The 23,125-nt window shown below is 41.4% G+C and overlaps 1 protein-coding gene across 9 annotated transcripts in view; it reads left to right on the top strand.

Moving 5' to 3' along the window:
• RASAL2 (RAS protein activator like 2) overlaps positions 1–23,125 on the top strand; it is a 155,894-nt gene that overhangs the window by 20,574 nt on the left and 112,195 nt on the right. Inside the window, exon 1 of one of the 9 annotated variants that reach the window (XM_079313469.1) lies at positions 16,166–16,320. The exons of 7 other annotated variants lie outside the window; for them this stretch is intronic. In XM_079313469.1, coding sequence (XP_079169595.1) covers positions 16,272–16,320 — 49 coding nt within the window. In that variant the 5' untranslated portion in view covers positions 16,166–16,271. Of the gene's footprint in view, positions 1–16,165; positions 16,321–16,382; positions 16,509–23,125 lie in introns of those variants that run through there. One more of the 9 variants, XM_079313463.1, reaches the window with a different exon arrangement.

Here is a 23,125-nt window from a genome sequence, read left to right as displayed (position 1 = left end):
CCTCCATTTGTGGAAGCAAACATTTATTGTTTTATCTGCAGGCAGAATTGATGAATATTAGTGTTTGCAGGGATAAATGGCATTTTATCATGGACTCATAGCAATATCCCACCTGGCTGCACCTGCTGTTGGAGACAAAGTACAGGGAAAAGGGATTTATAGGCAGACTTCCAGACCCAGAGAATACTGGAACCCTCTCTCAAAACTGATTATAAATTACTTTTTTCCTAATTGCATCTGTTTAAATTTTGAGTTTTGTTTTTGTAATCAAACTCTTGTCCCAGCTCCTTTTCCTGGCCAGTCTCAAGGATTATTTTTCCCCATGCAGAATAAAGAATGACAACGTCCTGCAGCTTGGAGGTACATTTGTTTGAGTGCTGAACCATTTGATTAGGTGTCCTTGGTGAACCAAACCCCCTGATTTTTTAACCCACCAACCTTGCATGGAGTTGAACTTTGTTTCAGATCAGAATCCCTGGTATTTATGCTGATTTCACAGATGGTGAAACTTTATTTTCCAATTTTACAAGCTGATTTTACAGACATTTGGGAAGAATCATTCTACCATGTAACTAGCATGAGTAAGCATCAAAACTTTTCTGTCTCTTTCCAGTATCTTTTCTATTGACATTTCTTCTTGTTACAGTGCCTTTTGCAGCACTTTCATATCTATTTTATTCCAGGCTTGTAGCAACTGTGAGAAGGAAATCTTTTAAATAAAGACAGTTTTTTGTGTGTGTGGGTTTGAGAAGTTATGAATTCACAGCTACTTGAATGTGCAGGAAAAAAATAGCCCTCTTTTTCCAGTCTTAATGATTTGAGGATTTTTGGAGGTGGACAGGGAGGCATCAGTCATTTCATGCTGCTGGATCCCTGTGTGTCCTGCAGCCTGTGTTGGATCCTCTGATGGCCTTATGACTGTATGTCAGTGTTGGAAGGCAATTTATGCACATGCTCTACTGTGTTGGAAAGCTTCATTAATTTGAGGTTCCTCATTTTTTCCTTGATATTTTACTGCTCTCACACTTGCTGATCCCAGGAGGAGGTGGTTTTTCAAAGATACAGCCCAAGGCCCAGCCAGTCCTGTTAGAAGGAAAGGTTCTGCTAACCTGGTTTAGTGCTGGGCAAAGGGTGTTGTGAATTTTCCTCCATTCATCGATTTGCCACTCCCAAACAAATGAGTAGTCTGTCCTTGTTTGGATCACCTGATTACTAGCCAAAGTTTAGGAATAGAAGGACAAAGTAGTATGTGTGCTGTCGAAGTAGCTTCTAAACATTTGATTACAGGGTTAGAAAGAAAATAATATGATGAGAAAATGCAAGTACAGATTATATGTGAAAACAGGATTGTTCCTCAGCTGCTCTGGGAAGCTGGCAGCACACTCTGCTGTTCCTCATGTGCCTCCATGGCTTTGGGATTTCTTCAGGCTCACAGTTCTCTTGCTAGAATCACTGCTGAGTGCAGCCTTCTCCTTCAGCCTAAAGTAAAACAGCCTTTAACCTGTGCTCTGCCCAGGCTGGGCTTTGAGAGTCAGGTGTGAGCGTGGGAGCAGGATAGTTTCTTCCCTGAGCTCTCAGGGATAAAAAACAGGGTGAGAATCCTTTCTTAATTTTTCCACTTTATCTGCATATTACTCATACATCTCTTGGTTTCTTGCAACATTTTTGGGTCTTCTGTCTGTGACTGCTTCTCAGAGTTTGGGACTTTGGTTGTCCACAGACCGTAGGAGCTTCTATTCTACCTTCCCTCTCTCTTTGAGCACTGCATGAAAGCCAAGTGTCACACATATGACAGGTTTGACATTCCCTGCCTTTTTTCCTTTAAGTTACCTTCCTTTCCCACCACTTCTTTCTAGCATTTTTAGCTGCTGTAATGTTTCTGCTATAATTAGCTCTGAGCATGACTGTTATCTTTCCAGAGTTTAATTTTTAAAAGACGGTCTAGAGGAAGTAATGCTTGCTTGGCTGAAATCCTTTTATTGTTTTAGCCAAGTGGCCAGTTTGGTGATGGTTAACAATGGGCTTTTTAAAAAGTTATCTGCTTGTGCTCTTCAGGTCCTCATTCTGGATAAAGGACCTGATGTACCATGTGATGCACAACTTAAAACATTAGACACACACTCCCCTCCAGTGATGTGCTGGTTTATTTTGACTAAGTCTGGTTTTGAATAATTTGTCTCTAGGTTATCAGTGAAAATAAGCTTAGGGTATTATATGCAAAGCAAATCTGATTTTTGACTTGTTCCCTCCTGAAGAAGAATTCTGTGCAAGGTGTTGATTTTGCAGAATGTATGGAGAGAAGAATTTTTGCTTGCTTTGAAGATTGTGTCAATTATGGCTGAGCTGGTAAGGTGGCATAGTGGAAGCTGTGCACCCTTTTCCTTTTAGCACGTGAGTGAATTTTGTCTCCATATTTACTAGTGTGAAATAAAATTAAAAAAAAAAAAAAATTGAACAGGATACAGGAACAGTAACTTTGACTTCACCTTGCACCATCTTGCAAACAAATCAGCGGCTATCGTCCTGCCCTTCCCAGAACTGGGTGTGGTGGCTGAAATAAAACATCTCGCTAAGAGAACACAGCCCTATTGTTTCAGGGCAGCAGAAAGATGACTTCTAAAGGCTGAAGTGAGGGGTTTGGTAGTTATTTTTACTGTGGGTGTATTTTTTTGTGGGCTTTATTTTTTCAAGTAGGGTATTTGTGCTGATCTTGCTTCTTTGTCTCCAGTCTTTATTATTTTATTGATTATCTAAATAAAGAACCTTTGCAAGGAACCTTCAGGGCCCATCTCTGTAATTTGAACTTGTTTCAAAGTATCTGTTCCAATTTAATTGAAGAATTACAGTGAGTGGTAGCTTAGCTTTGAAGTGTTCCTCTGCAGCAAAGACAGATTGCACGAAGGAGAACTTCCCTCGACAGTTGCATCAATACTTGGCCTCAGAGAAATGTCCATATCCTTTTTCTTCCACCCTCATTGTTTTACACCATGCTTATAGCTGCCTTGAATTCATTTTTACTTTTCAAGCTGAGATTTCCTTGTTCATTTTATGAATGCAATGCCATGCAGAAGTCAGCCTTGTACCTTAACCCAGTCTAGATTTATGCGTAACTAGGAAACAAGAACAAGAAGGCCTCCTGCATAACTGGTATAATTTCTCTTGCTGAATAAACCTGTTCTTATGATTATTTCTTTACTGGCAGCAGTCCCAGAAGGTTTCTGACTGAGTGTTCATGCACACCTGTGTCCTGTTTTGTGATTTTTTTGCCCATGGACAGGGTCTGAAGTATCTGGTGTAAGTGTGATTTGTATGTTCCTCTTGGAGAGATACTGGAAAAGATACCTGGGCTTGGCCCAGGAATGACTAATGAAAGCTTGAGAATTATATTATGCAGATGAAAAGCCTGATGGACCATAAGAGAGTCCCTCGGATCTTGGAGTGTGAATCTCCCTAAGAGCCCTGGATGGTGGTGCAGCATAACTGCAGATAAAGGGAAAACCACACGTAATGAAAGTGTGATTTATGATTGTGACTTCTTCTGCCAAATAACTAAGTATAGAGACTGTTGTTGTTGTTCTCAGGAACATAAGGAGTAGTCTTTGTGTTTATGATATTGTTTACTCCAAACACTAATTGACACTTAGTGTATTAGAAAGGAAGTGATTTTAGGATGGGTTTTCCACCTGAAAACACAAAGGCAGAAAGAAGCAGGAGCTTCTTCCTTTGCTAGGACCTGCTGCTGTGGGGCACTGAGGTGTCTGAGCACAGCTCCAGGTTTGACATTTCAGCAGGTCTCTTATTGATGAAGTAACACTTGACAGCATATAGCAACAATTTTCTTTTAACTTATGTTTTCATTTACAATTAGCATTGCACAATTAAAAGCTTTTCTTTTAAGATCTGCTGCTTTGCATTTTATATCTGATCTTTCAAACATATTCTTGTGCAGCTTTTCCATCTCTTCTATGTTTTCTGTTGCAGAAAATCTAATAAAAATGGCTGATTAAAAAAAATACAATTAAAGTATCCTGCTTTACTGCAAACCTGGTGATAAAAATTTTAGAACATGAACATGTTGTCAGAGCAATCATTTCAGTTTGCTTACTGTGGTGGACTAACGTTTGATCCTTCAGTCACATTTGGAAATACAAAATTGCAAATTTTAAAAACTTCCTCTTTATTTCAGACTGAAAGTTTAGACTGCATTAAGATCCAAGTAGAGCAGAGCAACATGTGCTAGTCAAATGAGTGAAATATTTGACATCCTTCAGCTCTGGTAACAAAAGGACCATAGTCTGTGGAATCCCTGATGCCAGCTGTGTTGAAAGTTGCTGACTTGGCCTGTGGCTGTTCCCTGCTCATACAGAATTACACTTTCACAGACACAATCTGAACTGTGTGCAGTTTTCTTTTTTTTTTTTCTAAACAAAACACAAACATATGCTTGAATATAAGCAGAGAAGTATGTCAAAGATGCAAAATAAAAAGCAGGCAACAAAGCATGTTTATTTGTGTCTTTGTAATTCTGGTTTCTGACTATGGTTTGCCACACCTTCATTTCTTTATCCCTTTTTCCTTTCATTCATCTTCAGAAGTACTGCACCTTTGCCTAATTCTTTGAAGAGGAATGCACTAAAATGATAGTATTTCTGGGGAATGCAGCATCACATCTGATTGTGCAGCCTTCCTCATGTTGCTCTTCAACTTCTTGGACTCTGCTAAATGCAAATAATCCTCCTCTAAAGGCCTTTTTCTGTGTGCATGTAATACAGATTAAAAAGAAAAGGAGCAGCTTCTGCTCTGTGCTTTCTCCCTGTTGTAATGGGGAGAGGTGAGTGATGGAGGAGTGTTTCCTTTTTTGTAACCATGGTTAAAAAAACAGAACAATCTTTAACAAGTCTAGGATGCAAATAAGGCTGCCTTTTGTGAAGATCATCATAGAGGGTTTAAACATGCATGCCATGTGAGCCATACATGGATTTGATGGCACCTATAGTGGCTACTTGCAAAAAGAACAAACTGTGGTGTTCTTTAGCAAAGGTGAGTATTTTCCCAAATATTTTCTGTTCTGCAGAATCGTGATCTTTAAGTGTAGGGCTGTGATAAAATGGAAATAATCTGAAGTTGTAGAAGACATGCACATGTTTTATGTGATTAATTTTGGTAAGCTTGACCTGTGAAAGTAAATACCTGTTTTACAGTGTTGTTTACACAAGAAATCAGTTGGGAACACGTGTTTCTTTGAAAGATGACTCTTTTGGCTACAGCATGGTTTTACTGGGGGCTCTTAGGATCAAGTTTGCTCTGCAAAATTCGTTGTACTCCAGTAATTATTCTCCCTGTGTGAAGGAGGATGCTGGTATGGTTGACTGTTAAAAAGCTGTTGGGCTGAATAATTCCCTGACACATCTTCCTTACTGCAGGAAAAGTTCCCTTCTAAAGTCATTTTCCCAACAATAAAACTGTGAGGAAGTGCAGTGCTGCGATTTTTTCACTTTGCTGGGAAACACTTTGGTTTAAAGCAAGCTGAGAATTTCTGTTGCTAATCTGCTATATTAAGGCAAATTAGAGTTTATTGGTGTGCTTCTAAATGTTGCCTGTGTGAAATGAAGTTCCTTCCAGTGTAACGTTTTTTTCTCTTTTTTTTTAATAGCGCAATTTATTATTCCGTAAGTAGGTAATTCCTCTTTGCTGATAACCACACGTCTGCTGTTCCCTTCTGCTGTGGTGGTTCCCTTGGAGCAGCACTGTGCCTTTAAAATGCCAGTGATTGAGTTGCAGCCCCTAGAGGGGCTGTATTTAGACTGGCTCTTAACAGATCAGCTCCTTCATGTAATTACCCAGCTCTGGCAGAGCAGCTCCTGTAGCTCAGTGCACATTATTGCTCTGTGAGTTGCAGGACAGCTCTTCCTGCTTGGTGAGGAGTTTGTGCCTTTAAAAAATGAAGAAATCATTTTGTAGCTCCCAGCAGACCTTTCAATAAACATGAGCAAGTTCTGCTTATCTGTGACATAGTACGGAAATATTTTCCAGTCTGATTGTGCATCATGACTTCGCTGGCTCCAAATGACATCTTTTGGAAGTGCCTCTCCTGCTTTGTCTTAGGAGTGACAGTTCCCACCTGGGTCAGTCAGGGATTTCACCATTGTGTATGGTGAAGCCATACCTGGCTTTGCAACAACTCTCTTCACTTGACTGCAGGGAGCACTGGAAGGTGTTGGAGGTGGCATTTTTTCCTGAGGCTCTTCTGTTTATTTTAGTTGTGTTTCAGCACTATGGAGCAGGATGAATGAGGCAGTGCAGAGACAGGGAGAAAGGCTTTGTGGTTTTTATTAGCAACAACTGTGCAAGCAAACTTAATTTGGCATTCCGAAGCCCGCTGGTGGTGTTCCAACTTTACCCTTCAGCTGTTGCTCACTGCATTGCAGGGGCCTCTGTAATCTAGCAATTTCTCATTGTCTCCAGCCCCTGCCATTTATAAGTGGGGACTCATGTTGCAGAGCAGATTAAGTGAGCATTCCCTTTTATTTTAATTTTAATACAAGCATTTCCTCAAGTCATAGGAAAGTACACCTGGCACTGAATAGCAGAGGATATGTGCTTATTAGATAACGTGAAAATACCTGTATGATCTTGTCCCCTATGGTTCCATAGGAAAAAGCAATAATATGCAGTTGATTATAACACTACTATATTGCATCTAGTCTTCCACTCCCAAAAACAACCAGTCTGGTTTATTATTTCTCTTCTTCTTCCTCTCTCGTTCCTTCTTCTGTAGTTCATGGTATTTCTCATCCTGTCTCTTTTGTCTGTGTGCTTCCCTTCCTTGCTGCTACCCTACATGCAGTAGAACTGCCATCTTGCTCCTTTTTAGATTAAATTCTTATCCTTTGAGAGGGATGGTTTTTAGGATATCTTTCTTTATCTGCTTTCTTTTTCAGGTTGAAGGAGAATTAGAAAGGTTTACAGCAGCTGCCCTGTAGAGGCTAAGCCTTCTCTTCTCTCCATGCCAAGGGGACAATCTTTACTGTTCCCTCACTCAAATTCCATGTTTGCACTTTTATTTGAGGGAGTAAAAGCACAAGTGGGCATCACTCACCCTGCCCCTGCTCCTTTAAAGCAGTCATTTTACATGAAACCATTTTGCACAGATTATTCTAGGCAGTTATTCATGGTGGTTACCATGCCAGTGGTGAGTTAGCACGTGAAACCATGCTCTGGGGGTCAAGAGTGCCTTTTGCCTTGCACAAAAATGGTATCCCAGAGCTATTCTATGCTGGTGGGGAGGGCTCCTCTCTTGGGAACTAAATTTTTGTCTGCCTATTCCTTGCACTGGTTGCAGTCCAGCAGCCTGTCAAATGTCTGACTTACCCCCTCTTAGAAAAACTTGAGCAACTTTGGCATAACATTCAGCTGACGTTTTTTAGCTGACTGGTGACTCACAGTCCCACTCACAAGAAAGCAAGGAGTGGTTGGGTTAACTCTGCTCTGATAAATAAGGCAACTGTTGCTTATGCTTGAAGGTATTCCTGATTTTTGCAGTGAAATTGGCATCTCCTAAATACTCCTTCATTCTTTCCTCCTCTCCAGACAAACATTTGAAAACAAGGAAGGAGAGGAAGGTCAGTGGATTTTTTTTTCCTGCTTGGTAGCCTCTAACTGTAGTTCATACAAAACCCAGGATTGCCAGCACACAGCAGGGAAAATTCACAAAGTACCATTTAGCAACACACCTGGAATCTGATGTGAAGATGTGATTTCCATTCTTGGGCTACCATATCTTGTAGCTTTTTTTCCCCCTCTCATTGATTCTAAAGTACAAGGGCCGTGAGGAAGAGCTGTGCAAAACAATTGAAAACAACTCCTTTCTGTTCTGCATAAAGAAAAGCAGTTGCTTTACTAGAACTGCCTGTTCAGACTTTCACACAGCCAACCTGGAAATCCATGAGTTATCAAAAGGGGCAGTTTTGATTCCCACGATGACATGGGACTGAAATGCTTGTTTGAGGTTTTGTGAGGAAAATGCATTGCTTTGCATGTGGATTGCAGTGGGCTTTCAGGGTTATTTCAGACAGCAAATTACAACATTCTCCTGTGGTTCTGAACTCTTCTCTTCCTTACTGACATACCCAAGTTTAGTGATTAAGAGTAGGTTTCTGGCAGCTGTCTGCCAACAGCAAAAGTACAGCCTCGTATGCAGGCACGGCCATTAAGCATGTCTGGTCTGTGGTGGGGGAAAAGGGAGATTCCAGGAGGAGAAAAAAAGACACCAGCAGACTTTTTCTGCTATCAAGCAAGACCTCAGCAGTGTGGCCTCAAAGATTATAAATTCCTGCTGGGAGGATCACTCCAGGTAGAGGGTGGCTCTGCATTGTCCTCTCCCACAAGTGCACAGACAGAACAGTTGGTTCTGTTTATTTTGTGCTGGAGTGGTTTCACAATATTCCTAAAGCAGTATGACCTCTCACTGCCAGCAGAGAGAGGGGGCTGGGTTGTTTGTTTGTTTGTTTTTAAAGTGGTCATTTTCACTGGCTGACCTTCTTGGTAAAGAAAACCTTTAGTTAAAGATTAATGTCTGCATCCTTCTCTTACCATATTGGCACCTGCAATAAATGTATTTCGGACTTCAATAATTATCAGTAGAGCTGCAATGAATAAATTTTATATCACCAGGGGGTGATTGAGAATGAGAGAAATAGTACCTTTGAGTATCTTGTACCTTGCAGAGTAGCCAAAGCTGCAATTATTGTCAGTTAACTGTATGTTCTGTTACTTATAAAGATGATAGTTCACTAACAGAGTAATAGCAGTATTTTGTTATTTTAACTTGACAGTATCCTACAATAAAATAGGAAATTGTTAGCATACTAATGATTACACACTCTTTCTGTGGTACACCATCAAGTAAACTGTGTGAGGAGACACTTGTTATTTTGTCTTTTTAGCATTATTTGGCTAGAAATCCTCCTCTAAAACAAGAGGCACAGGGAAGGCTGAGATCTGATGTGTTTACTTTGCACTGGTGCTGACAAGAAAATAATTTATTTCACCTCCCAGCCAAGCTGGTGGCAAGCACTGGGAGCAGTACTGTGGTAGTAGTGATCACAAGTGAGATGGATGTTCTGCAGGTGCAAACAGCATTTCCTCCTTGTGCTGAACACAGGGTTTCAGAAATGCACTTGCCTCTGATAAGCAGCCCAGAATTATTTTTCTAGAGAAATTCCATGTGCATTCCCAGCTTTGCTCACACTGGGTGAAGGACTGCAAAGTCCTGTGGGAGGACCCAGGAGAGTATGTAAAGACTAACCCAAGTGCATATTTCTTCTGGTTTTGTCCCATTTAATCTGTTGTAGATACCTCATCTTACTTTAGTTTCCCATCCTCAGTCTCCCTGGCTTCCCCTTTATTTCTTGCCTTTCATCTTTAAAACGTGGGGTTTTATTAGAAAGCTGTAATCTCTTTATAATTCATTTCATTTAAGAGCACATTAACCTGCAGAATGAGCCACTGGCTGTCTCTTGTTCAATTTCCAACAAATTTCCTGTTTGTCTGGATGCTGGGTTATTCACTCAACAGTTAAGGGAGGCAATTAGGCTGCTGAAAGCTCCTTGGGGCTGAGATCTGCCAGGCTGGCACTCGCTGCTGTGTGTCAGCCACGAAGGCTTTACCCCTTACTGGCAAGGGCATCATTTGTGCAGTTCTTTTTAATCTTTTGGTTCAGATTTCTCATCTTCTGAATTTAGCTTCTTGTATTTTTTTTTTCTTTCCTTTTTTTTTTTTTTTTTTTTTTTTTTTTTTTTTTTTTTGTCTGGCTCAAATTGCAGCTTAAAAGCAGTCTTTAGTATGTCTTTCCTTGCACATTTATGTAGAAAATTCCCTGTGTCCAGAGGGAGGGAGAGCAGTGGGAGAAGAGAGAACAATTTACATTCTTCCTTATCAAAACCCTTGGACAGAAATGGAAGCTTTACCTTTTATTTTCTTTTGATTTTTTATAATTTTTTTATTTGGAGTGCACTTTAAAATGCTGTATGAACACCAACAGATTTAATTTGTTCATCAAAAATGTTGTGTAAGAGGTAAGAAATACTTGTCACTGTGCATAGCTAGTATTTTGGGGGAATATTTTGCCTTATCTTTGCAGGTTTTGTGTGGAGATAGAACAGACAATTGCAAACAGTCATGGACTGTCTGTCTTGTTCTGCCACCACCTGTAGCTGCTGATAGGACAAGGGAGAATGGCTTCATGCTGAAGGAGAATAGATTTAAATTGTGTATTAAGAATAAATTCTTCAGGTTGCCCAGAGAAGCTGTGGCTGCACTATCCCTGGAAGTGTTTAAGGAGTCACCTGATCTAGTGGAAGGTGTCCTGTCCATGGCAGGAGGGTGGAGTGAGATGATCCTTAAGGCCCCTTCCCACCTAAGGACATGAGTCCTTCTGCTGGACTTGCTGTACCTTGCATGTCACTGTGAAAGGACCTGACCTTATCTCCCTTTCCTCTTCTCCCCTCTTCTTTTTCACTATGAATTGTGCAAACATGGGTAAGAGAAGCTGCAAGGGGAAGGGGATTTCTTCCAGGGGATGTACGTTGCTGGTGAAGAAACGGACACCTGACTCAGGGAAGGGCTCTGAGGTTTGAAAAAGTAGAGATGAAACAGCCCTGGAAGCCCTGGTGAGGAGTGTACCATGTGTTCAGACCTCCACAGCCAAGGTGATTATTATTGTTGAAGGGAGAGTGAGCCTCAGCCCTGTACTGAGAACTTGCAGAGCAGCTGCTGGGAAGTTTTGATTTTTGCAAGTGCTTGGATACAGTAATGAGTTGCATTTTAGAGAATTCATGCTGCAAAAAAGGGTAACTCCATGTTCATGACTTCTTTACAGTGATTCTTTGTCCTATCAAGGGTTATTAGAGACATTTGGTTTTGATGTCTTGAATTCAAGAAGAAAATATGTCATTTTTATTATTTATTATTATTTATTATAGCATGTTTCTGGAAGGGTATGTGGTTCTCTGCACTCCCCCTGCCCTTGCACTCCATGGCCCATAAAGCCTGATTGTTCTATCAGTCACAGCAGTGTTAGTGCTGCCTACAGTCACTGATAATTTTTGCTCTATTTTAAATTTTGCTTAAGCAAAACAGGATCATGGAATTGCTACTGGCATTTAAACATAGTAAATAAATATACTTTTGCTCCCAAATAAGGACTGTCTCTAGAGACAAATTTATAGTGATCTCCCATGTAGTCTCAGTGCTCTTTTCCTTGCCTGTCTTAATTCCTGGCTAATGTACAGAGAGAGAGATGGCATTAGAGATGCTTACAGCATGGAATTTTTCAATTAGATGGCTTTTTCCAGATTGGACACAATTTGTAGGTATGGGAGGTGGGGAGTTGGTGAGTATCTGTAGAGGTAGACTTTAAATTAATAACTTCTTAATTATTTGTTATATTATATGGTTTGTTTTGGGAGATTTTTGTTTGTTTTTCCCAAACAGAGTCCCTGAATGCAGACTGTGCATATACTTTGAGAATGATCAAAGCTATTAATGCATCATTGATTTCCTCCATTGGCTTGTCCATAAGATAATTAATGTCTTCTTTTTAACAAATGTGTATTTTTCTGTTTCAAAAGCAGCCTCCCACTGTCTCTTGCATAGTGGGAAGCATCTACTGCTGGCTTTGTCACTTTGCCAGCCTTGAGACTTGTCTTCCAAGGGTGGTTGAACACTTTGGACTTCTCCTGCCTTCCTGCTGGAGCTGGAGGAGATGGGGAGCAGATTGACTCACTGCATGGCCACTCAAGCCAGTTTAATCTGTCCTGCCTGAGCAGCTCATGCCATGATTCCGTGGTTTTGTTGGCAGGAGCAATCTGAAATGAGTCTCTGCAGTTCCCTGGATACTTATTCCCTGTCCTGTGCTTTCTTTTGTCCCTCATTTTTGTTAGGCCAGTTGTAAGAATGCTTTGTTAGATGGTCACTGGTGATGAAAGTTTTTAATAGTAGCAGCTGCTGCAAAAAATTGCTGAAGTGCATCTGTTTCACAGAGTTCTGTGAAATTCCATTTCTAAGAGTACATTCCACTTAACTCTGAAAAACCCATAAAAATGAGGAATGATGAGCTGGTTTAGGGTCTGCACAGGGACTGTATTTTGGTTGTTCTGAAACAACTTGTTGAGCTGCATGCCTGAGAAACAAAGTGATTTGACTCACTGCTTATATTTAGTATCATTACCTAGTGCATTAGGTTCCGTTTTCTTCCGAGCATTAATGTTTGTGCTCAGGAAGGTTAACAGGGAAAACGCCCAGCAAAAGGCATTTTTGTGCTTATCAAAGGGCAAATGTGTGGAAAACATCAGGTCACTGTGCTGGGTGTCAACTTGTTGGGTGGTTTTTTTCTTCTTTTTTGAAGAGTCTGTGGAAGGAGCAGTATCTAAGGGTGGGGAGAGGATGTCCTTCCTTTTTGGTAAAGCCTTGTAAAATTAGAGGAGCTGGTGGATCCTTAGTACAAATGTGAGCTGTAATCACAGCACCCTCCTTGTCATGGTCCAGAATCATGTATCATAAATATATGAGATCCCAACCTTAAAATATACCCTGGGACTCTACCTACCCAAGGTGATAATTTTTCTGGTTTTGAGTATATTTGTAACTGAAACAAAAATTATAATTGCTGTTTTTATAGGTAATATTAAAATAAGTTTGGAACAAGCTTTTACTACAATTTTCTGTAATCACATGGGAAGCAAAGGGGAGATGGGCAGATTTAAAGTGCTGCTGGTGAAGCTTTAGTCTAAAGTTTAAATCTTTGAAGATTGTTTGAAAGCTTTGGCTGCCAAGAAAGCCTGGGCTCAGCTCAGGAAATTGCATGATTCCTGGTGCTTCTGGAACCAGGTGAAGAGCTGTAATTGACTTTTCACCAGTGAAATGCAGAACATTCTGTTCAGTTGGTGTAACAGGTGGATGCCCCAAACACTGGGGAGGTGCTGGTGAAAGTGGAAGTGGGTGGAAGAGTTTGAGCACAGCCTGAAGCCTGTGTGCTGCTCTCCATTCTCCTTATTGCCATCTCTTGTGTTAGTGTTGGTCTATCCCAGAAAAGCCCTTCAAGGGGTTAGCTGACCAAATTCATCTTTCTATGTGACCTTAAATGGATCACAAATTCAAGGCCATTTTTCTTCCCCTTGTAGGAAGAGAAGCTGCAGAGCTGCTATCACATTTTCCTTTCTGAAGCATGAAGGGCTTTGGTTCCTCAGAGTGTTGCTTCTGAGAGCAGCAATGTTTTCTCTCCTTTGCTCCCAAGCAGTCTCATCCAGGGCTCTTTATTTTCACTACAAGGAGCCCCTCCATAACCAGGCTGAGGAACCTCTGCTGCCTGAAGTAGTTGCTGTGTACATTGGTGCAAATCTGAAGTGTCCTGCAGTATCTCCTGAGATTCCCTGTGATAATCATTTCACCCTGCCAACAAATCCTGTTAATATCCAGGTGGCAATTGTTTTGGTGCTTGTCAGAGATTAGGGCATTAATGTGAAGCCTACTTTGGCTGATGGGTATTAAATAATTTGTTTTGTACTGTAGCAGTGATTTCATTACACTTGAAGAACTAAATTCTGAATGTCTTTTGGTAGATATGTACATAAAAATATGTATTGAGGCAGTTAGCTGGCATGTTGGACTATACCAACCTTCCCTCATAGGAAGGATGAGGACCTGTTGATGCAAGTCCAGAGAAGGGCCATGAAAATAACCTGGAGAAGAAAAGACTGGAGCACTTCTTCTGTGAAGAAAGGCTGGAGTTGTACAGCCTGGAGTAGAAAAGGTTCCAGGGTGATAGCTAAAGGGGTTTCAAGAGAGCTGCAAGGGAATTTTTACAAAGGCATGCAGTGACAGGACAAGGGGGAATGGCTGACAGAGAGCAGGGTTACATGGGATATTGGGAAGAAATTGTTCCCTGTCAGGGTGGTGAGGCCCTGGCACAGGGTGCCCAGAGAGGCTGTGGCATCCCTGGAAGTGTTCAATCCATAATGAGGTGTTGCTTTTAAGGCTTGGATGGTGGAATGAGAAGGAGCCCTTTGGCAAAAGGCCACTGGGCTTTCACACTGTACTTCCTTTTCTCTCTGCAGCTAGGCTTTTCTTATGTGGAGGGCTGTGAAACTTCTCCACTATATCTGGAAAGATTCATGTGAATTCTCTGGTTTTGAGAGCAGCACTGTTTCTTTTCTTTTTTGATTTCAACCCCTTGATCTCACAGTTAACCTTAAGAGATATCAGCAATTTAATTGTACTTTTACTGTTCTTGAAAGACAAGGTGAAAAGAGAAGGGGAGAAAAATCTGCTGTTGCCTGATTAAAGAGTAAGAAAAAATGGGAGTCTTCAGTAGCCAGCTTTGCAAGATGGAAATAAAAAGAGTTTTGAATAGTTGCAGATCTCTCAATGTTTTAGTTTAGATGTTAAAAAGGCCTTTTATGAGATAAGTGGTCTTTGAAAGAAAGACGAAAAGCACGTCTGAAAACACACAGGATGGCAGCTCTTTCAGACAAGCACTTCTCACCATCTTGGGGCTGAGGATTGCCCAGCTCCTGCTTTCTCCTCACTCAGCCTTTTATACCAGCCACAGTGTGGTTTGGCTTGAGAAACCACAAGAAGGTCAGGCACTGTTTCATTGGTGTTATCAGTGAAGACACTGCCTGCTGAAGGCTCCAGACCAGGAACTGATATAACTCTGGTGTGTTTTCAGAGACAGGAAGAGTCTCTAGTGCTGCAAAGCCTTTCCTGCCCTAGGTGGTTGGGGGAAGTCCACCTTTGGACTGTCATTTTTCAAGCACTGGATTACTGCAAGCAGAAGGGCTTCTGTGTCTGTGTCCCAGCCAAGGTGAGAGTGGTCCCTCTTTGGCTGACCCTAAGGCATGGACCAAAATTCCCCTGTCCATCCTTCCTCATCTCTCTTTCCAAGGATGCTTGGATGTGGCAGGTTTTCCTGATGGCACCAGACATGCAGGCTTGGAGAGCTGCTTCTGGATAGAGCAGGTGGGCAGGATCTGTCTCTCTGAGGGCACTGTCCAGAGCCACACAGCTTGTCACAGTCTGCAGCAGGGTGTCTGAGCACAGCATGGACACCAGTGGCTGCTGCTGTCTCTCTCATGAGCTCTGCTTGCCCTTGCTCATCCTGCCTACCAAGTGCATGGACCTCCTGGGGACTCAGTGGAGTTGTCAGTGAAATCATCATCTCGTTTTGGAGCATTTTGGATCAGTAGAACTTGACCTGGCTGCTCTCTTCTCCATCAACAGTCCTCAGTAGTGGAGCAGACATTAGAGCCCTCTGGATCTGTGCAAAAGTGTTTGGTGCATGCTGATGGTGTGCTTTGTTTGCTCAGAGGTGGAGCTGCCATGAGGTAAATGCCAAAAAATGGTGGGATTGGAAGCTGAAGGAGCTTGAGGCTTTGTGTGGTCAGGTGGAGATCTCCCAGAGCACAAGCAGGCTGTGCTTGAAATGCTGTTGGGGAGGATGTGCTTGACTCCTGCCAAGTCCCTGCACACACTCATTTCTGCCATTGTTCCTGGAGAGCTGGGGGCTGGCTTGTGGGGCAGGCTGGTAGCCAGTTCTCTGACCAGCACACAAGCTCAGCATCCCTCCTCTGCTCCTCCATTGCTGCTGCAGTGCAAGGTACAGCAGCTGTAACTGCTGGTATCTCTTCTGGGGGCTTGTTTCTGCATCTGCCTCCCCCTTCTTTGCCTTCTATCCCTGGAGTGGCTGGAACTCTTTTCATGAACACATTTGGACCAGGCACTTGGAATGCTAATGGGACTCTTCGTACTGGAAATCCAGGAGACCTCTCCAGAGGAGGAAGCAGTGTCTCCTGTTTGTCTTGAGTTACCCTGTCCCAACAATGGCTTCAGAATCTGCCTAATTTAAAAGCTAGTTGTAATCTGATGGGAAGATGTTTGTGTATTTAAAATAGTTATTCCTTTCTGGAGCCACTCCCTTCTTTTGTCCTTCACTGCTGGACTTTTCAGCTTCCCTCAGCTAATGTGCAGGGCTTGTTTACAGCCGAGACACTGGAGCATGAAGAAGGAAGCGGGTCCGTTTAATCCTGGTTCAGTTCCAGGCTTCCTGTGCGTGTGCGTGCACGCGCGTGTGTGTGTGTGCTCAGCCCTGCTCCTCCAGTCCTCTGCAGGAAAAGCCAGGGCGCTGCCTGACACAAGATGCAGGTGTCTTTTTCTACCTCTTCCACCTGGTTTGGGCCTGAGCAGGTTTAGGCAGCACGGGTAAACATTCCAGTATGGCAAGCCTGATGAGGAAGATGCTGATGCAGGCAAAGACATGGAGTGGTGAGTACGGGAAGCATCTTGTCTGATGGAAAAGATAACTGCTCAGAAGGGTTTAGGTGCCTGGGAGGAGAAACATGGTAGCAAGCAGAGCTGTTGGGTATTGCTGTTGTTTTCATCTTTCATCTCCAGTGTGAGGTGGCAACCTGAAAATGCCAAAATCTTTGTCTGTGGAGAAGATGGTTATCCAGGTGAATGTGTGTTTAAAGTCTGTTTCTCAGCCTGCCGTGGGATTTCTGCCTTGGCTTGGCTCTGCAACAGCAGCAGACTGTCTAATTTGGAAGTTTTGGAGGGAGTGGGGAGTTTTCAGGAGACAGGCATCTCAGGAGCATTTAAACTGTTGTGTGAGTTGTGACTGCACCAAAAGATGAGGCTGAGAAGAAAACAGCACTGATGAGCTATAGAAGAAACTATTTTTTATTGCTTTGTTCTTTTGATTTGATGGCAAGTATCTCTCTGGATTTCAGTAAGATGCTCTTGTGTTGCGTGGTTACAGAAAGTGTCATCAGCAGTGTTGGATATTTTAGATTTTAAAATATTCCAGTAGCAGCGCCAGCCTGTGCCTGGGGTTTTTAATTTAAATTTATGGTGTTTATCCAGCTCTTAATTGTGCAAATTAGTGTAATTATGGTATGTGATTATATGCATATCCAGTGACTGTTTCTAAGAGGCTGTCTCAAATGTCAAGAATTGATTTTATTAGCCTTGTGTCTTTCTGGTGCAAGCACCTTTCTTCATGCTGCTGTTCTGCAAAGCAGACATCCCAAACTGCCTCAGCAGGAAACAATTTTTGCTGTGCCATATCTGAGAGAATGACTCTTTAATAGGGCAGAAGGCTCTTCAATGACTCTGTCTGATTAGGATTGATGTGGTGAGTTATCAGAGCCTGAAACAGCCCTCTCAAAGCAAGGTAACTTCTTTGCTCCAGGATGGGATAGGGCTAGGAGGACACAACCTGAGCCACATGTGGTCAAGTGTCAATTTGATCAGTGTGTGAATTTTAATGAAAAGTTGTTCCTGGAAATTAGGACTTTGGTGAGAGTTACTGGCTGCTGATTCTCTCTGCAGGGCTGCAGCTGAGAGTGTGGAGGGGGCAGTGTAGCCAAAAGCACTTCTCTTGTGTAGAAGTGATGGACTGGATGTGCCAAGTATTGTGCTGCCCTTTGCTGGGAAGGAGGTCTTGTTGGCAAATGCAATTCGCTTCTGTCCCAGACTTCCTGGTCTCTCCCTACTCTCTCAGGACTTCTCAGAATCCATGACTTTCTTCCCTAAAGAAAAATGGAGATATGACTTGAAACAGAGTAGTCTCCTTGATTGCATTGTGACAGATGTAGTATGACAAATACAGGAAACTGTAGAGATCTCCTTCATCTCTCTATAAATAGCTTGGAACTTAGGATAAATTAACCAGTCTTTACAAAAAGAAGCTGAGTGAAAACAAATGTCATAGAACCATGGAATGGTTTGGTTGGAAGGGACTTTAAAGATCATCTCATTCCAACCTCCCTCTCATGGGCAGGGACACCTTCCACTATCCCAGGTTGCTCCAAGTTCCCTTGAACACTTCTTGGGATGGGGCAGCCACAGCTCCCCTGAGAAACCTGTGCCAGGGCCCCACCACTCTCACAGGGCAGAATTTCTTCCCAATATCTGAAATAACCCTGTCTGCTGTCAGTGTGAAACCATTCCCCCTTGTCTTATCACTATATGCCCTTGTCAAAAGTCCCTCTCCAGGTCTCTTCTAGGCCCCTTTTACTTGCTTCAGGGATAAGGAGAATGGAAAGTTGAAGTTTCACTTAAAGAAAAGGTCAGTCTGAGAATTAACATAGAGGGTTTTTTTTTTTATAGGCAAGTCTAGCAGGTACTAAGTGAGTAGAGTACACATTTACTTTGTGTATACACCTTGTTTACATTTCTTCAGAGACATTTTAGTACATCGGTGATTGAAAGCACAATTCTTTGTTGAGGGAAACACAGCCAATAGGGCAACATGTAAATAGCCATGGCTTTGATAACTTTCAGCATGATTTCAGAACCCCTGGAGAGCTGTGTTGTTTTGGTTTTTGTTTGTTTGGGTTTTTTGTGTTTTTTTTTTTTTTTTTTTCTTAAAATCTCACTGTTTACACGGTGGGGAGGTGTGTTACATGGGTTTTTTAAATGCCTGCAGGATGTTAGGAAGTTGAGGATGCTGGAGAATGAGAGAAGGGAATGTGATGCTGGAACAAGTGTACCCATTGAGAAAGCACTTGGATGGGGTGTGTAAATACAGGCACTCCTGTCCCAGGGAAAGCACCTGCTTGAAGCCAGTCTCCTTTCTGCATTTGCAGGGGGTTGAGTGCTGGGACCTTGGTACTGTAATCCCAGCCTGCTGCCTAGGTTTCCATTCCAGTCCATGGATAAATGGACAACTGCAATTAGCAGTCAGAGGGAAAAAGAAATGGCACAGAAGGAAACATTACAAAGGAGCACAGAGGACATTTACAGTATTTCTTTTCCAGCATTGATGATATGGGGAGCAGCAAAAATACAGCTCTACACCTTATTCTGTGTTGTCACATGTAATTTTGGCAGAAAAAGTCTCTTGCACAAGACACTGATTTTTGTCTTTACTAAGTAGAGTTTTTGTCTGATGACCATTCTTCTTTGTTTAGTGCTTCTCATGTCATTAAAAAATAATATTTGCTTCCATTCTTAGTTGTTAGGGAGAGTTTTACTTGAAGGAGATCTGAAAGTGATCATGGGTTTGTGTGGTCCAAATGTATGCATTTGATTAACCACCAACCACTTACAGCAGCTTTCAGAGATTTTGGGACTAATGAACTACATGAAATATCAGACTTTAAAAGGGACTTCTAAGTGGTGACTTTTGTATAAGAACAGATGTGGTCAGATACTATTTCAGCAGGATTTATATTCCACATAGTTTGAGACAGTAGATTTTTTAGTGACCCCTTTAGGATGTAATATTTTTAATATAATTAAATATTTTAATGACTCCTATTAATGTGTAAATATGTTTAAGGTTGGTTATGGTGGAAAATTTGGGAGCATTTCATGAAGTGGTGGTGAAACTGAACATCCTAGGGTTTTGATCTTTATTTAAAACAAAAAGGTTATAAAATGTCATGGTCAAAATCAGCAAATGGCATTTTGCCAGCATAACAAATGCTGCTGGTTTAATCTCTCCTCTCTTGAGATCCCTGCTACTTTTAAATACTCCTTAATTTGCCTGTCTGCTGGTGTACAACTGCAGGGAAAATGCTAACCACTGTTTGGATTTGGAGTAAACTGAAATAAGCTTGAACCATGCCTTAGCAGAAGAGACTTTTAAGTAAACTGAAATTGGTTGTTCTTGAACATTATTGTTTGTCTTATATAACAATACAAACTGAATGGAAAACTCAGCACATTAAAGAATAGCAAAGTGGCAAAAACTTAATGAGAAGGACTTAGCTAAGCAGTATCCTTTGTTTTCTGGCTATGACACCCTTATTTCAGCTGCATCACCACAGCTACTGCTGCCATATCACCTGGAAGTTCTGTAGGGTGATAGTGAATGCAAGAAGCTGTTAAATGAATTTTCAGGTTGTCACATCAAAGCTCTCAAATAGCAGAAAAGTAACAGCCTTAATGGTTGCACTGTCTTTACATTCCTGTATGCTGGCAGGTAAATAATGGTATTAACAGGGATCTGGGGTGATTTTGTTCAAGCTTCAGGAATATTTTCTGTCTGAGAGTGCTGAAGATGATGTATCAGGAACCTTCACCTTTATATAGAGCAGTATGGCTTTTAAGGGTGGTAGCCCTGAGCTGCCATATCAGGACCCATGGCTGAGGGAGTTTCAGTATGGATTTCATCACCTGGGTGCAGTGACATTTATGCTGCCTGTTCAAGTGAACATATTATAGAAAAGCATCTCATTTAATAACAGTCTTGCAGCACAGGTGTCAGAAATCTTCTAAATCTGTTTTGCATTTAGCAATGCTACATTCTTCTGTCACAGGGCCATCAGAATCCTGTCTGCAGAATGGTTTCTAGTATTCTTTAGAAACAAACAACAGCAAAACAAAACAAAACAAATCTGTTTAAAAATAACATAGTATTACCTTGTATATTCATTGTTCTTATGAACCTCCCAGCCAGGCACAGAATGTTGTGTGCTATTTCCTCTGCAGACAGATAAGTGCAGGAGGGAGAGGAAATTGAGCCATGTAAAGTAAAAAAATCTTAGTAAGTTCCTATTTCTGTTTTCTGGGAACTTAATGTATATTTTTCTTTTTTTCTTTTTAATCATAAAAACATAGCCTCTAAAAAAAAAAAAAAAAAAGTTGGATTAGTAATAAATCACTGTCTCTGAAGGTACCTTATATTAATAGTAACCTCTTTCCTGTTCTGGAATCTGTATCTTCTCTTCAGTAAGAGACTGACACTTGTATTCACCAGTCACTTTCCTTGCTGAGGTAAATCTGCAGTCACTTTCTGACATGACAGAACACTAATTATTGCTGCTGGTGTAAACACTGGAAGTATTTGGGTTCACTTGTCAGTGTATTCAGTTATTATTGTGATTAAATTTGTAATCCTGAGGGTTGTTATCAGGTATCAGTAAGAGAATTATTTTTGTAAATGAGGTTTCCAGTTTCAATTTTAGTAGGGCCTGAGAGGAGATAACAAACTAGATGATAGCTTAGGTAGTAGGAAGCCTAAATTTAAACTGAGTTTTGTGAATACTGGAAGTAACTCTGGGGCTGAAAATTATAATTAGGCTAGTAGGAAAAAATACAAACATTAATTTCCTGATTGCGTCTGTAGATTTTAAAGTCTTAAAAGTCCCTGTATGAAACTTTTGTCATGGCCAGGTACTTTCTGGGGCAATCACAGGCAGTACCTCTTCTTTGAGCTAAATTCAGCTTTTTCCTGAGTAAGTGCTTTAAATAACTATTCTTGCTAAATTGCAGCTTTCTACCTGTCAGATTTCAAGAGCTCCACATCAATTGTCAGATGTGTGTGGCCAGGTAATGGCAGCATTAAACCTGTGTGTGTCAGAAACTGTTGCACTGAGATCTCTTTGCTACTTCTTTACTCCTTCTGGAATCTCTGGATTAAGCTCTTGAGATAATGAGCACATGTTTCTTCCTTCCTCTCTCTGTCTTGTTTCCCCTCTTATTTCTGGCTCTAAGTTTCTGAGCTTTAAATGCACAGTTATTCATACTTTAGTGAGACATTGTGTGGTGTGTCACTATGCTTTTCTGCATTGCTGGATAAATTCTGCCTAATTTTCCCTGTAGTGTATTTTGTGATGATTGGCTTCAATTGTTTTACAAGGAACCCTTGCATTTAATTGCATTGCATTTAATAATAGGAAAAGAATGTGAGAGCAGTGATTTCCCTTCCCCCTGCCTTTTTCTGGCTTTATTGGGATTACCCAGAAATTGCCACCTTCTGGTTCATTCAGAAGTTCCCTTAATATCTATGTAGTAAAGAATTTAGAGATCTTAATGGCAAAAGAGCTGCAGCTTCTATTTTAATATTCTTTCATTGCCAGCTTTAAAAAGAGAAAATGAAAGTTGATGTTGGAATAGAAATTTTTTGCAGTATTGAATCTATTGAACTGTGATTCATCTGATAGTCTAGGGTTGTGATTATAAGAAGGACTCAAAAATAGGCTGAAAGCAGAGGTGCAGGTGGATGAGCTCTCCTGTTCAATTCAGTGATCAATCCCTGTAAATGGGAATTGAATGGATATGAACCATTCAGCTGTGAAAAGTGCAGTGACTACAACAGGAAAGCTTGTGGGATTTAATCCATTGATTGACTGTGTTTGACAGTTTGTTGCATGGGAAGAGCAGAGGAGAGTAAGTGGGAGAAGTAACCGAAAGAACTTAGTAGGCTAGAAGAATGAAGGACAGAAATAAACCCAACTTTTTTCCCAGTGAATGTGACAAAGATTCTGAATAAGAAATTGATGTGCAATCATCTCTGCATAAATCACAAACTATTTCTGGAAAACTTGCAGACTTCAAATTCCACTGCAGACTGATTAGTTCCCAAAGCCAGTTTAAGAGGTATTTGTGTCCTCCCACCTTTGCTTGCAGGTTCCTTTGATGAGCTGTTTAAAACTGTGGAATTGTAATACCACAAGCACCAGAGTGAAAGGTTTTAAACAGCACAGAACAGCAAAGTGCTCCTATAAGGTCAGCTCACAGCCAGAGCTCCTGCAGGGTACAGGAGCCCAGTGAGAGCAGTGAGTTTTGGATTTGCTGGCATTTGCCTGTACTTCTGAGATCCAGTAAGTTGAGTTGGTGACTCTCTCTGGGCTTCACAAGCTTAGTTATCCTCCTTCTGTCAAGATGACCACTGCAGCTTTGCAAAGTCATTCTCTTCATACCTGAATTTCCACCAAAACCACTAAGAAATGCTGAATTGGGTGTACATTCTACCATTTCAATGTGGTTTAGTGGCTTGGCAGGAAATGTGAATTTGTATTCACTTGATAGCAAAAGCTATTTAATTTAGGCACAATGAACGTTTGCAAAGTGGTTGGGATTTGGGGGGAAAGTGTTGGGAGGCCTTGTACCCTGACTTTTGAGTACACAGTGATTCATGGTCTTGGCTCTGGGAACAGAGAATTACACTTCTCAACTGCTTGGGGAATGTCATCTGTGGATGATGGGGAGCAAAGAAAATAAGAAAATAGAGAAAGAGGAGTTCATGCCTTCTGTGCATCAGAAATACAGCTTGCATCTAATCTTCAGTGATCCAGACAAGAAAGACTTGAAATGCAGACTCAAAAGAGAGGTTGATAAG

The sequence above is a fragment of the Erithacus rubecula genome (assembly GCF_903797595.1).
Source record: "Erithacus rubecula genome assembly, chromosome: 10".
Taxonomy (NCBI): domain Eukaryota; kingdom Metazoa; phylum Chordata; class Aves; order Passeriformes; family Muscicapidae; genus Erithacus; species Erithacus rubecula.
The sequence above is the reverse complement of the archived record's forward strand: the minus strand, read 5'-3'. Positions and strand labels throughout refer to the sequence as shown.